Source organism: Suricata suricatta, chromosome 17 (assembly GCF_006229205.1).
Source record: "Suricata suricatta isolate VVHF042 chromosome 17, meerkat_22Aug2017_6uvM2_HiC, whole genome shotgun sequence".
In the NCBI taxonomy this organism is placed as follows: Eukaryota; Metazoa; Chordata; class Mammalia; order Carnivora; family Herpestidae; genus Suricata; species Suricata suricatta.
Window position 1 is genome coordinate 43,527,490 of NC_043716.1, and position 15,813 is coordinate 43,543,302.

Consider the following 15,813-nt stretch of genomic DNA (forward strand, 5'->3'; position numbering starts at 1 on the left):
CTGAAATTGAGACATGTGCTCATTCCAAAACATATTTATGACATTTCTTGGACTTGTGAAATAAAGTAATAGAACAATTGATGTTCGTATTCCTAGGAATTATGATGGTGAAGATTAGTTTAGCAAAACTTGTTAAGTTCACACTAACCATTTATGCTGCCAGCAGCTCTTTGAATAGGAAACTGACCCTGTGAAACTAGGCTGTGGCTCAAAGTACCTGCCAGAAGGTCTTTTCATTAAAGAGAAATGAAAATGGATTATCTGTTACTCAAATCTGTACTCAAAGTATAGAGCTCCCTTATTTTAACCTTTAAGAGAGTCACAGATGAACATAATAGAGAAAAAAGGAGGGCTCTGGGATTTTTTTTCTTAACACAGCTTTTTGCTCCCTCTTTGTTGTATATTTCTGTATTCCGCCTACTGTTAATGAAATAAGCATCCTCTTTTTATTAAAATGTATCAAACCATTTTAGTGTGTTGGCATGTAGAACCATTTTAATTAGAGAACCTTGCTTTATAATTATATAATGTGCCATGAAATATGCCATAATGGTAATTTAAAACTTGCCACTCATCCACCTGTTAAGGTTTTGTTTCTTTGTTTTAATGTGAGTAAAAGATTCTCATTGTCATTGATACTTTTTTCATATTACTCTTCAGGTTATCAGCTTTCAAAAGTAACTTTACATATTTTTCTTATTAAAAAGTTACAAATTTGGGGCTTTTGTTTGTTCTTTTGTTTCTTACTGTGAAAAATATTTGAAGCCTGGAAATTTATTAAGTATGCAATTACAGGCCCCTTCACTTTGCATAATAAAGACAAAGTCTTTATTATTGCCCAAGTTTGATTACGTATCTTTGAAGCCATAAAAAACAGAGTGGAGGGAAAGTGCAAAGATGAAGAAGGGATGAAAACTAAGCTTTTTAAGAAAGAATTAAATCTGTTTAGCTTTAAAGGGGGAGGGGGTGGTACAATGCAAGTAGCACTCACTGGATTGATGGGCCAGAGAGCTGATTTTGAGGCCTGACTCCCATAAATGAGTGATTCACTGTAGACAGTCACTTTACTGTTTTCTGATCTGTAGCATGAGAGGATTTAAATAATTTAGGGTCAAAAAACATTGTTTGTAAAGGCCAGCTAGTAAATATTTTGGCCTTTGCAGGCCGAAATGGCCTCTCTGGCAATGACTCAACTCTGTTGTAAGTGAATACTTAACGAATAGGCAAGGCTGTGTTCCAGTGAAACTTTATTTACAAAAATAGGAGGCCAGAATTCATCTACAGGCCTTAGTTTGTTGACCTCCAGACCAAATGACCTTTAAGATTCCTCTCACATCTTCATTCTGTGATATTATCAACATACATACTTGAAAGGATTTTTCTCTGTTATTTTCTATGCTGTACCAGTTGGAGCTGGCCAGGAGGCAGGAACCAGTTATTTTAACAGAAAGTCTGATACATAAAGAATGGCGGACTCTGTTTAAATGAACTGGAAAGGTAAACAGAAAACACTGACGTAGTATGAATTTTGCAACTGCAAGAAGCAGCTACCACCTCTGAGCCTGTGGAACAAGAAGAGGGTGGGGTTGTTAACCGATGGAAACTTGGAGGAAAGGCCCCACAAAGCTGAAACTCTGATCTCTGTGAAAGGGGCCCTGCTCAGCTGATGCTAATATTTCTGAGCTCCAAGGAGAGCTCCGCAGGAGTAGGACCTCTGAGGGCTCCCCCCTTTTGGGTGATGGGAGATAGCTACACACACGAATAACCAAACAAAACAGACTTTGATTAAAGCAAGAGAGACACTATTAAACTCAAGAAAGAACGAATTCACAGAACCACATGAGAGTACCAGTGGGAATGGTTTAAGACTCATTGTCCCCAGTGTTTTTAAATGAAAAATCATGTAGTTATCTTTCTGGATAGTTTTAATTTCAGAACGCAGAGATCAGAATGATCTCTTATTTCTCTGTTACTCTCCCAGCGGGAATGGTATAAGAGTCATTGTCTCCAGTGTTCTTAAATAAAAGATCTAGCTTTAATTTCAGAATGTGGAAATCAAGATTATCTCTTATTCCTCTGAGACTCTCCCACTGATGTGTAACATGGCATTTGACTTCCTTTCTTGGTTTAGTTCCCTAGACTAGCTTCTAGAGACTTTTATTTCCCTCATAGAAAGTGTATCTGTGATCTGGTTAGGTTCCTGTCGTCCCAGTTTCCAGGAGACCCAAGTAACTGAGATCATTGCAGTAGTTGAAGGAGGAAGGGAACATGGATCTCTGGCACATGTTGTCTCTTCTTTTCGGTCTTCCTCTGTCTCTTCTCCATTTTCTCTTTCCGCTCCCTTTGTATCCCAGAGAGCGTTTTGTGACTTTCTTTATGCCACTTAGTCATAATCCACCGTGTACTGTCGTTTATGTCTTATCTCAATCGGGGATGTGGACAGTACTGCATTGGAGCTTTCCAGCCAAGAATGATCTCAGTTCGCGTCTTCTCGCCCACTCAAGAGTCACCAGAGGCAAACGGGCAGCTAAGCCAGGGAGGGCATCGAAAACAGGGCCTGGCACACAGTAAGCTCCGGGTAAATCATTGTCATTGAATAACTGAGTAACCCCCGGCACAGTATCTTACATAATTGGCAACAAACTGAATCAACAGTTTCATTAATAATTTATAAGCTCTAAATTATTTTCTGACAGAAGTTTGGAGGTTGTGTTGTTGTTGTTGTTAAAAAGTATTTTTGTCTCCAGCACTTTCCGATTCTTAATTTCTTTATTTTTTGGTTCATTGTGAATGGATCAAACAGCTCTCAGTAGGCAGCAGTGCCAATATCCATTTATCCCCCTTTCTTTTGCCATTTTCTCTGTGTTGTGCGTGGGTTAAAGGATTTATTCATGCAATGGGAGCCCATTATTCCCTGAGTATGTTCAGAGGGCAACAAGGTGCTTTCTGGAATTCTTGGACGTTGGCAGTTCCCTAAATCCTCTTTAGCAGTTCTCAGTCTCTTGTCCCAGGTGCCCTTCTTTCCAATATTTACACACACATGAAAATTGTTTTCAGCCTGTTTTCATATTTCATTCTTTAGCATGAAAGGAAAATGTTGAAAATAGAACTGCATGTTTTTCTTACAGCTCAGTGTAATTTGGAACATGTTTCTCCACTGATGATGTTTATACCTTGTTCTACAAATGGTATTTGTGACCCAAAAGAAGCAAAAACTAATCATCTTTGTTATTGAGCACTAATGCGTCTGCCAACTTGTTGCCAGTACTCTACATAAGCTCAGGCAGTGGATAGTGACAAAGGAGCTGAAGGCAGCTCTTGACATTTTTTCCCTGGCACATGTTCTAGACATCAGTGAGGACTCTGAGTTCAGCAAACTCCTGGTAAATGTATATGCCAGAGTAATCTCTGATTCCCAAGTTTGGGAGATACAGACTGACTGAAAGTTTTCTAAGTTTACGTATTCTGACTAAACTTTTCTGTCTTGTCAGCCACAAGCTCTGCCCACTTGGAGGACCTCGCTTACCTGGATGAACAGAGACATACACCTTTGAGAACTTCTCTTCGAATGCCGAGGCAGAGCATGGGCGGTGCTCGCGCACAGCAGGATCTGAGAGGTTAGAACCCCAGAAGGGCCCCAGGCGAAACATGGACATGCGCAATAAGCGAAAAGTTTCCTTGTTTCCAGTTTCCACGCTCACTTAAGTCTCCCTTAACCGGAAGCGTGTAACCGTAGAATAGAAAGATAAATACAAATACATTATACTCATCGTAGACACTGTAATTTGAAGCAGTCAAAAGCATTGATTCCTTGAAATTCTGAAAGAAAACAAGAGTAAAGGTGGTAATGGGGGAAACAACCTTTTTAAGGTCCTGGATTTCAGAAGTGAGTGTTGACTAACTTCAGCCCTAGTCACGCAGGTGAACTTGGTGCTAATGGTCATGTATTTCATAGAGAATTTATTACATTTTCATTCTAGTGGCCATTTCTAGTGACCGACAGTACTTTTATTTACTTGGAGTCTCAGATGGTGCTTCTAGTCCTGTCCTGGCAACATCTAAACAACTTACCCTTTTCCCACTCAGGCACCTATTTCTCTACACTCTTTATACATACTGTATGTTTCTGCAGTCAGGAACCTGATCTTTTCAAAGACTCTCGTTGTGTTGATCATTTCAAAGACAGTCTAATTGAGAGACCTGTGAGTCATACCACTGCTTGTGCCTCTTATTTGTTCAAAATGAACCAAACTATCTCTCATAGCCTTAACAGATAGATGGTCCGCTTTCTCTAGTACCTAGTAATCCATAGCTCTACTCCCCCAGGTGCATTTTTAATTTTATCTTACAGATTATTTTCATCTTTCCTTTGCTCTCCTCCTCACCCCTTGTCCAATCCTAGTCCATATGGGTACCACAGGCATAACTCACACAGGAAGGGATTCATTCATGCCTGCTCTCTATTCTAGAATTCATTGTGCTGAGTGTTTTTCAATGACTGGCCAAGTAGGAGCATAAAACAATTGATTATATTGCTGCAATGACCATACCTCCAGGCAGCTCTAGTGAGGTGATGACCTCAGTCAGAGTTTTAGTTCTCAATCCTGCTCATCCTGCTCACTGTTTCTTCACTTATCAAATGCTATTTGCTTAGTATATACAGCTGTGTATTTCTAGCCCAGAAACTGGAATTGCATTAAGCACTATTTTAGGGCTGGTAGGTTGACTATACTCAAAGCCTGAATAAATCTAGTCAAAAGACTCAATAAATGATTTGTGCCAAAACCAGAATGTATAGCCATAATAAAGAAGATTGGACATGTGATTTCACTTATATGTGGAATTTAAGAAACAAAACAAATGATCATAGGAGAAAAAAAGAGGCAAACCAAGAAACAGACTCTTAACTCTAGAGAACAAACTGATGGTTAGCAGAGGGGGTTAGGTGATGAGGAATAAAAAAGGCGCTTGTGATGAGCTGTTGTATTGAAGTGTTGAATCACTAAATTGTGCACCTGAAACTAATATTATAGTGTATGTTAACCAACCGGAATTTAAATAAAAACAAACAAGAAGATAGAACTATTGATCTCTATAGACCTTCAGATTTGGTTGAAAATATGCTGCAATGGCATCACCTTGCATTTCATTATTGAAAAATATACAGACACTATTTTATTTTCTAGTCACTGAATACTGGATTCTGGAGAAGACATACTTCTGAGATCTTGTGGGTTCAGTTTCAGCCCACCACAGTAAAGCGAGCATCACAATAAAGCAAATCAAATGGAGTTTTTGGTTTCCCAATACATATAAAAGTTAGGTTTACACTATACTGTAGTCTATTAAGTATGCAAAAGCATTCTCTAAAAGAAGAATGCACATACTTTAATTTTAAAATACCTTATTGCTTAAAAAATGGTAAGCATGATCTGAGTTTTCAGTGAGTCATATTCACTGATCACAGATCACCAGAACAAATATAATAATGATGGAAAAGTTTGAGATACTGCACAAATTACCAAAATGTGACCCCAAGACACATAGTGAGCACATGCGTTCACTATGGAAAATGACCCCAGTAGACTCAATGCAGGGTTGCCACAGAGCTTCAGTTTTACAAAAATATATTATCTGCCTGTGAAGCACAACAAAACAAGGTGCACCTGGAAGTAGAAAACAAAATCCATCGACAGATTGTAGCTGTGTGGTTTTGAGAACCCTTTGTGTGGGTTCTTTTGCTACTTGGTGGTATGTCTCTGCTCTGATATATATTCAGTCAAATCTTTGGCAGATCCATTCTAGGGAGCTTGATATTTAGACACTCGTATCACTTATGTCTAGAAAACAGCAAAAACCTTTTCTTTTGCATTGAACTTTGGCCTAAACATTCAGTAAAACCAAAGTAAATCCAAGAATTTTTCAAAGCATGCCTAAATTTTTAGGGAGCTCTCTGCCCGAATAATGCATTCCCAGCAAAAGTAATTGTATATCCCTTGCAGATTGTGTCTCATCTCATTGTTTACACTAGAACTTGAAGATGCAGTTTTTCTATTGATAAAGGTGCTGTGATATTAGTGTTTCAGCTCCTTTAAGTTGTCTTTTCTTTCAAGGGCTTTTCTTTTAGCACTCTAAATGGTTAGAACATGCCATTCAGTTGAGCACTTTAATCCATAAGAGACTGGATGTTTACTAAGCAGTATTTTGCCTTCTAAAATTAGCATACTAATCTTCCCTCAAAAAGTAACATGTTATCGTAATTACTGTTTACAAACGAACTCCATGTCTTACTATGTGACTTGAAACACATTTACAAGAAAGGAAAGCAAAATTGGATTGACTTTCCTTATGTTTCTATAGACCTCCTTGACAAACCTTTATAATTTGTGCTTCTTACATCCAAAACATTGCACTTTATCATAGAAAGAGAATCATACTGTTTTCCTGCCATAATTTTAGAGAACATGTTACATCGTGCTTTCTATTTTATTTAAAAGAGCATAACAAATTGTAGTCATATTTTGGTTTTATATATTTTTCTTATGGCTGTGGTTGAAGTAAAACAACTTTACCCAAAAAAGTGAGAAAGTGATTAGAACCTTTTGTAGTATACCCTAAGATAAATCCTTGTACATTAAAAATACTATCTTTCTATATTTTAAATTATTCAAATCCTATGAAATCATTTTTTAATCACAATTAAATGGCTTTTAAATCACAAGTGATGATGGGGACATGGGTGGCTCAGTCAGTTAAGCGTCTTACTTCGGCTCAGGTTATGATCTCACAGTTCATGAGTTCGAGTCCCACGTCAGGCTCTGTGCAATAGCTCAGAGCCTGGAACCCACTTTGGATTTTGTGTCTCCCTTGCTCTCTGCCCCTCTCCCACTCACATTCACTCTGTCCCTCTCTTTCTTTCTCAAAAATAAATAAACATCAAAAAAAATAATCATAAGTAAGTCACAATGATGGGTTTCAAGTGACCCTGGATCTTCAGAGAAGGTAGTTAATGGTTATGTACACTGTAGCCTGGCTACTAAATTTGCTGCTGATTAGAAGTATGGAGATTATCTGATATAATACCTCTTAAGCATTTGTCTCAAGAGGTAGAAAGCATTTATTGGGTACTTCATGCATTCCTGCACTAGTCTGTTTAGAGCAGTGGTTCTCAAACTTTTGTTGTCATCACCCTTTCACACACCTAAAAAAATCACTGAGGACTTGGGACGCCTGGGTGGCTCAGTTGGTTAAGCTTCTGACTCCTGATTTCAGCTCAGGTCATGATCTCACAGCTTGTGGGATTGAGCCCACGCGCTGTCAGTGTGGAGCCTGCCTGGGATTCCCTCTCTCTTCTCTCTCTACCCTCCCCTTGCTTGTGCACTCTCTCTCTAAATAACTAAACATAGAAAATGTTTATTGAAGACCCTAAAAGCTTGTGTTTATATGAGTTATATATATTGATATTTACAATATTAGAATTTATAACTGAGAAATTGTTAAATATCTGTTCATTTTTTAAAAACCAATAATAGACATATTCTTTGTGAATAATCATATAAGCTCTAGAAAGTTCTTCTGTACACTTGGGAAAGAATGAATGTGGGAAAATACAAGTAACCTTTTAGTATTATGAAAATAGTTTTGATTTTGTGGAGCCCCTAAGAGTATATTCAAACCTCCAGTAGTCCGCAAATCACACCAGTTTGGAGAATTCCACTGCAGTTGAAGATAAGTGCCTTTACACCTTTAAAGACCACATAGTCTACTTACAGAAATGCCAAAATAAAAGTGTAATTTTAGAATTGGTTAGAAGTTGTTCATAAACACACGTTTAAGAGTACAGGCAGAGAGCTGTACTTTTAATCTCCGTGATTTAATTATTTTATGACTGAAAGTTTGTATCCTTTAATCCCCTCCATCCATTTCACCCATCCCCTACCCACCTTCCCTCTGGTGGCCACGGTTTGTTCTTTGTTTTTAAGAGATGTTTGTTCATTTGTTTTTAGATTCTAAATATATGTGAAAACATGTGGTGTTTGTCTTTCTCTATTAACCTAAGTTTTTCCCATCTTTTTACACTCCCAAGCTGGCAGGACCTCCTGTAGCTGTCAAGCCCTACTCTTCTAGCTTTCATTGCAAGTACTTTTTGATTGTTTGCCCTGAATTCACTTAAGTTTTCAGAGATACCTTTGTTCTGGAATTCTAAGCTGTCAGTGTATAATTCTTTACTCATCCCTAGCATTTATTATGCTAACTTTCTGTTAGAAGGGCCAGCCTGTTTTTACTGATGTTCTTTAGTTGTGTTATTTCAGTGTAGTGACTAAAACCTTACCGATTATTCCCAGACTTGATGCACAATGGCTTATACTTGTGTACTGACCATTTTGCGTGAAACCCAACACTTAGAACAATGCCAGGAAGAGTACATGTGCAATAAATGTTTGAATTAATAAAAAAAAAGTACAGGTATAGTTCATTTCATAGTTACCTTAATAATAACTACAATCGTTTCATCATAATGATAGTGTTTTGACCAAAAATTGAAGTTGCTGGATAACATCTGAGCTACAAGTGGGATTTTAACACTAACATTTGCATGTGCGCGCGCACACACACACACACACACACACACACACACACACACAAAACTAGATGGGAGGTAAAATACAGAATAGAAACAGTAATAGAGAAAAAAATTTTTTAAATTGCTTCATTAGTAAAAAGTCCCTTTTTCTTTTATTTCTCAAGACAGCTGTTTTGAACAACTGTTCTACGAAAATTGATGTTTCCAGATACCCAGCCTAACAATGGGGAAAAGGTCACATGAGTGCACTGTCCAGGATCCCTCCGCAGCAAGCTGCTAAATTCCTAGCTGTCAGCCATCCAAGAGCCTGGGCTCTAATGATAAAATGATACTAGTGTGGAGTATATAGCTGGCCAACCAACCATAAGTACCTCTTCTAGTCCCATATTCTAATGTCTTTGAGAGATATTAATATGAAACATTAAAGATTTTAACTCAAGTTTTAAAAATTATTTTGGGGTCCATTAAAAAAGATTTCATCACCAGTGTATTACTGTGGAGTTGTGCTTGAAGTAACCAACCTCAAACCTCTCACTCTTTCTGACCATCTTAATGGAATCTTTCCTTCCAGAGAGAAAGACGGAAACTAAATTTGCTGCTTAGCAAAAGGAAAGAAGAGGTTATTGGCTTTTATAGACAAATGTAATAAATCTTTTTAAGTTTCTTTTTTCTTAATTTATTTATTTAAGTTCAAGTTAGTCTACATACAGTATAGTATTGGTTTCAGGAGTAGAACCCAGTGATTTATCACCTACGTATGACACCCAGTGCTCATTCCAACAAGTGCCCTCCTTAATGCCAGTCACCCATTAGCTCATCCCCCGACCAGGATAAATGTAATAAATCTCATAATGGAATATACAGAGAGGACAAGGGGGAGTTAAAATACACAAAGTACATCATAGCATACTGACCTCAAGTAGTAGCTCTTTGGGGTAAATTAACAGTCAATTATTAATGGTAAAACTCTAACTCACCTGATGCTAAATCATACTGTTCTGCTTGAAGAAATTACACATTCCTAATTAAAACTTATTTCCCAATATATGTTCGTTTCCTTAGGACTTTTACTAAACCCTGTTACTAAATGGCCATTCACAGGCGTTGGGTTTGGTTAATAGCTGCTTTAGTAGATTCTAGGTAAGAAGGGATATGTGCAAATGATAATCTGACTCATTGGCAGAATTTCTGTGAAATTGACCCTGCCATGGTTATTGTGGCTTTGTCAAAGCAAAAAATTGAATTTTCATAAAATGAAGTCAGTGTTTCACACTATTTATGAATCCCTTACTTTTCCAAAACAATGAATCCTTTATGAAGATGACTAAGATGCATGTCATGAAGCTAATATTCTTGCATTAGCCTCGTGAGTCACACACCCCTGAGGTTCTTAGTCATCTTGATCATGACCTGGCTAGCTCTCACATTTACAAGGGAATATTTCCATCAGTCTCTTCTCTCTCACTGTTCATTGTTTAATTTTTACAAGATTAAACTTCTTTCTTTATATTTAAAATCCAAAGACAGCATAACATATATATAACTGCCTACAGGTAATATTAAATGCATAGATTGTAATCTTCGGTTGTATGAAGTTGACCCTTGCACCCCCTGGCAGCTTTGGCTATGAATTTTTTAAAAGCAGATCACCACTTGATAAAGTACCTCCAGAGAGGTGCCCAGATCTGGTTTTATGTAAGCCAGTCTTATTTGGTAAATTTCATCTTAAAGTGTGAGAATCCAAACAGTTGCCAACATATGCCAAAGTTCCCCCACAAGACCCACAAGGGAGAAATAACTGTGAGAAAAAGAAGAAAGAGACTATAAAACACATAGTCTTGTAATAGGCACAGATGAACTCGCACTAAATAGCACGCTACTTAGAGAAAAGAAAGCCGGCAGAGTAACATGAAAGAGATTCTAATCATGATAATTCTGCAAGAATAAATCACTGAAAATATTCTTAAATACCTTAAGTGCAATAAAGAAAAAATAACCATTATGACATTTTGATGTTTTGATCTAAATTAGATTTTTTAAAAATTTTAAGTTTATTTATTTTGAAAGAGAAAAGGAGAGCACAAGCAGGGGAGGGCCAGAGAAAGAGCGAATCCCAAACAGCACGGAACCCAACTCAGGGCTCAAGCCCACAAAGCATGAGACCATGACCCGAAATGAAACCAGGAGTCAGATGCTTAACCGATTGAGCCACCCAAGTACCCCTGAGCTTAGATTAGATTTAAAGAATTGGCTTCCCAGTTTATCATTGTTTTCTCCATAAATGACTAACTCAATCTCATTAAAGTAATCATATCACCAGTGAATTTACTTAGGTAACACTTTGGAAAACATTTTTTGATTCTGTAAAATGATTTAAGCTTTACAACCTTGTATCTAAAAGTTTTCTTATGGAATAACTTCCCAAGATATAACAAAATATAGAACTGGAGAATTTTCTTCGTAGGACCATCACTATTTCATTCACTTAAAAATATTTGATCTTAAATTTCAAGTAATTAACCATTTTTGATGCTCCAATAAAAATAAATCTCAGGTCTCACCTTCAAGGCCAACAATTTAATAACACAAAACTATGTTGACATAGTTACATAATTATTTTATCAGATGTTTCACATTTTAAATGCTTTACTATTTTTATGTTTTCCCTACATTTTTTGAGGTATTCAACATGAGGAAACCTATAAAAAGTGGCATTTGAGAGACTTAGGTTTTCCCAATTTCTTTTACTGTTTTCCAGAGATCTTTCTTCCCTTCCTGAAAACTCCACTCAGCGGTGACTCCAGATTTTTCTCAACAAATGTTTTCCTATATGACCGATGTCAGAAAGCTGAAATTTAATATGCAGTTATTCAGAGACTCAAAGTATTATTTACTAGAGTAAACTAAGCCTCTTCCCTTTTTTATCCCCACGTTAATAGGATACAGTGGACTTCTTGAAACCTTAAGACAAATGTTGAGAATGGGACACTTTTAAATAGATATAAAATGATAGCTTGCATTTACCGAAGTTCTTATTCTTTATAGACACAGTGCTAAGAGCTTTAAGCCTGTTCTTACTTAATCCTCACAACCCTTTTATCTAAGTAGTGGTAAGAAGGAAACAGGATTTCGAGAGGTTAAATGATGTGCTTAAGGTTACATGTCTAGTCATGAGCAATGCCGGATTCATTTCAAATCTGGCAGACTCCAGAGCCTGTGCTCTTAACCACCATACTATACAGTGTTATAGAAAGCATAATATAAAAAGCAGTAAGTCATGTAATAATGTAACAGTACAATGGCTTACTGTAGATACTCAGGACTCTAGGGTATTAGGTATGGGAGAGAGAGCTGCATATCACCACTAAGTGCCAATGACTGTTCTTTAAGTGGTGACTCTGATCAGACAGTGTACCACTGTGACTCATTAGCCTGAACTAGCTCCTACTTCCCTATTTCTATTAATAGTGCCCCAATTTTCCTCTCACCTGGCTTTAACTCTTGAAGTCAGCTTTGAATCACTGTCTTCATTATCTCCTACATCCAGTAGGATGCCCTGAGGATTCTACTCTCCTCGTTTCTCACCTTCTTCCCATGTTCTCCATTCTCAGTACAGCCAATTAGCTTGTCTCCCTCCTCTGGTCTTTTCCACATTTGAGTCAAGCTGATGCCCGGCTTGCCAGATTAATCCTTCGAAAAAGCAGCTCAGATAATGTCATTTCTCTGTCTTACAGTTATCATTACTGTCATCCTTCTCTAATATGAAAACCAGAAAAATAAGTCTTTTGGGAGAAGACAGGTTATGGTTTGTTAGTACCTTAAAAATTAACTCCGTTGGTACTATTCTTCAAAATGGACACTGCCAGATGGACCATGAAGCAGAACAGTTGATGGACAGGAAATAAAGGAGTACATATATTAGATAATGTATGAGAAACTGCCTAGATAGTACGTAATGAATTTTATTAACTTATTCAAAAACAAAGACTAGGGGTACTTGGGTGGCTCAGTCGGCTAAGTGTCCGACTTCGGCTCAGGTCATGATGTCACAGTTCATGAGTTCAAGCCCCACATGGGGTTCTGTACTGGCAGCTCAGAACCTGGACCCTGTTTCAGATTCTGTGTCTCCCTCTCTTTCTCTCTCTCTGCCCCTCCCCCATTCGTGCTCTCTCTCTATCTCAAAAATAAATAAACCAAAAGAAAAAAAAAAAAAAACCAAAGACTAAAATCACTTCTGTGCTAGTTGAGAATTAACACAATAAATAGTACAGTCAGACCCTTTTCCGTATGGAGTCACTGATAGCAACTCAGTATGTTTTTAACTGAGTTAACTGACCCATTAGCAAGGACAGGTAGAGTAATTAACAGAGAAAAAAATAGATACATAAACATATTAAATTACATTCAAGATAAGGAGGGGAAAGTTGAATTACAATATGAAACATATATGGATATCTTTTTAGAGTACTTAAAAAGAGAGTAAAAAGGCAACTTATGGAATGAGAGAAAATACTTGCAAGCCATATAACTGATAAGAGGTAAATATCCAAAATATATAGTATACTCCTGTAACTCAATAGCAAAAAAAATTAATAACTCAATTTTTAAATGGACAAAGGACTTGAATAGACATTTCTCCAAAGAAAACATACAAGTGGCCAACAGGTATTTGAAAAGATGTTCAACATCATTACTCATGAAGGAGTTGCAAATGAAAATCACAACGGTAGATCACCTCACACCTGTTAGAATGACTATTAGAAAACATACATACACAAAGAAAAGAACAAGACAAAGAGAGAAATTGGAATTCTTGTGCACTGTTGTTAGGGATGGAAAATGGTGCAGCCACTATGGGAAGCAGCACAGTGGTCCCTCAAGAAATGAAAAATAAAACTACCGTATGATACAGCAATCGCACCTGGGTATGTATCCAAAAAAACTGAAATCAGAATCTCAAAGAGATAACATGCACTCCCATGTTCATTCCAGCATTATTCATAGTCGTTCAGAGGTAGAAAGAACCTAAATATCCATTGATGGATAAAATGTGTAAAGAAAATGTGCCACATACATAGTGTAGAATGTTATTCAGGCATTAAAAACAGAGGAACTACTGTCATATGCTAAAACATGGATGAACTTTGATGACATTATGCAAACAGAAGAACAAATACTACATGATTTAACTCATATAAGGTATCTAGAGTTGTCACAATCCTCGAAGCACGAAGTAGAATGACAGATGCTAGGGCCTGCACGAGGGGAAAATGAGGAGTTGCTGTTCAATGGGTGTAAAGTTTCAGTAATGCCAGATGAGAAAGTTCTAGAGATCTGTACGATATTGTACTTAGATTGATGATCTTGTGTGCTTATTTGCCACCAAATGATTATCTTCTTTGGTGAAGAAGCATCTGTTCGAATATTCTGTCTACTTTTTATTGGGTTGTTTCTTTTCTTTTTATTGAGTTTTGAGAGTTTATTATACAGTTTGGCTATAAGTCCTTTATCAGATATATGCTTTGCATATATTTTTTTTCACATAGTATGGCTTGTCTTTTCATTCTCTACAACAGTGTCTTTTGAAGAACTGAAGTTTTTAGAAATCCAGTTTATGAATGTTTGTCTGATGGATGTGTTGTGTCTAAGATTTATTTGACTAACCAAAGGTCACAGATATTTTTTTCCAAAAGTTTTACAGTTTTAGATTTTACATTTAGGTCTGTGATTAATTTTAATTTTTGTATATGGTGTGTGATATGTATGAAAAAAATTTTTAAGGTTTTGTTGTTTGTTTTGGTTTTGCATGTAGGTATCCAATTGTTTAAATACAATTTGTTGTAAAGGCAACAAAAATTTTTTGAGATTTTAATTCTCCTTATTTCTGGTATTTTTCATTTCTTTGTGTTAATCCGTATTTCTGTCCAGTGACATTTTTCTTCTTCCTAGAAGACTTTTTTTTTTAATATTTCTTGTATTGTGGGTCTGCTGGTGATTAATCTTTTTAGCTTTTATATGTCTGAAAAAGTCTTTATTTCACCATTACTTTTGAAAGATAAATTTAAATCTCCAATGGATGTATAGTTTTAGGTAAACAGGGTTTTTTTTTCCTTTCTATAATTTAAAGCTGTAGGTCTACTGTCTTCCCATTTGCACTGTTTCTGACCATAACTCTGCTGTCATCCGTATCTTTTGTTCCTCTGTACTTTGTATGTCTTTTTATTCTGTGGCTGCTTTTAAGATATTTCTCTTTATCTCTGGTTTTGAGTAATTTGATTCTGACATGCCTTGGTTTCATTTTCTTCATATTTCTTGGACTTTGGGCTCATTGAGCTTCTTGGATCTGTGAGTTTATAGCTTTCATCAGATTTAGAAATTTTATAGCTATTATTTCTTTAACTATATTTCCTGTCACCCACCTTCAGAGCCACTTAGAGGTGTCTCACAGTTCACAGATGCTTTTTTTTATTTTAGAGAATGTTTTTTTCTCTGTATGTTTGCTTTGGATAGTTTTTATTCCTATGTCTTTAAGGTCATTCATCCTTTCTTCTGTACCATCAAATCAGTAATTTCATCTAGTGTATTTTTCACTTCTGTTGTTGTAGGTTTTCTTAACAGTTCACTTAGGTCTTTTATCTCTCATATCCCTACTTTTGAACACATCGAATATTGTTATAATTACTATTTTAATATCTTTCTCTGATAATTCTAACATCTATGTCAGTTCTGGGACCATTTCATTTGATCGTATTTTCTTCTAATTGTGGTTCCTTTTTTCCTGCTTCTTTGCATGCCTTACAATCTCTGTTTGGATGCCAGACATAGTAGATTTTACCTAACTGGATGTTAGGTACTTTTGTATTCTTATAAATATTCTTCAGCTTTTTTTCAGCAATGTTGAAGTTATTTGGAAACAATGATTAATTTTGGGTCTTGCCTTTAAGATTTGTTGAGTAGGACCAGAACAATATTTATCACAGGCCTTAGATTTCTGTACCACTGAGACAAGGCCTTGCTGGATATCCTACCCCGTGTCCTGTAAACTGGGAGATCTTCCCGTTCCGGCTGCTGCTAACGGGCGCCGTCCTGGCCCTGTGAGGCAGCCCCTGGCCCTGTGAGGCAGCCCCTGGCCCTGTGAGGCAGCCCCTGGCCCTGTGAGGCAGCCCCTGGCCCTGTGAGGCAGCCCCTGACCCTGTGAGGCAGCCCCTGGCCCTGTGAGGCAGCCCCTG

General features: G+C 37.0%; 1 protein-coding gene and 1 long non-coding RNA gene across 2 annotated transcripts in view; one reads left to right on the forward strand and one right to left on the reverse strand.

Annotated features, from left to right (window-relative positions):
- TANC2 (tetratricopeptide repeat, ankyrin repeat and coiled-coil containing 2) overlaps positions 1–15,813 on the forward strand; it is a 365,001-nt gene that overhangs the window by 247,253 nt on the left and 101,935 nt on the right. The window contains exon 9 of the mRNA XM_029927266.1: positions 3,492–3,617. Coding sequence (XP_029783126.1) covers positions 3,492–3,617 — 126 coding nt within the window. The remainder of the gene's footprint in view (positions 1–3,491; positions 3,618–15,813) is intronic.
- Positions 1,231–15,813, reverse strand: part of LOC115281770 — a 14,890-nt gene continuing 307 nt past the window's right edge. The window contains exon 2 of the long non-coding RNA XR_003904395.1: positions 1,231–1,562. This is a non-coding gene — a long non-coding RNA (uncharacterized LOC115281770). The remainder of the gene's footprint in view (positions 1,563–15,813) is intronic.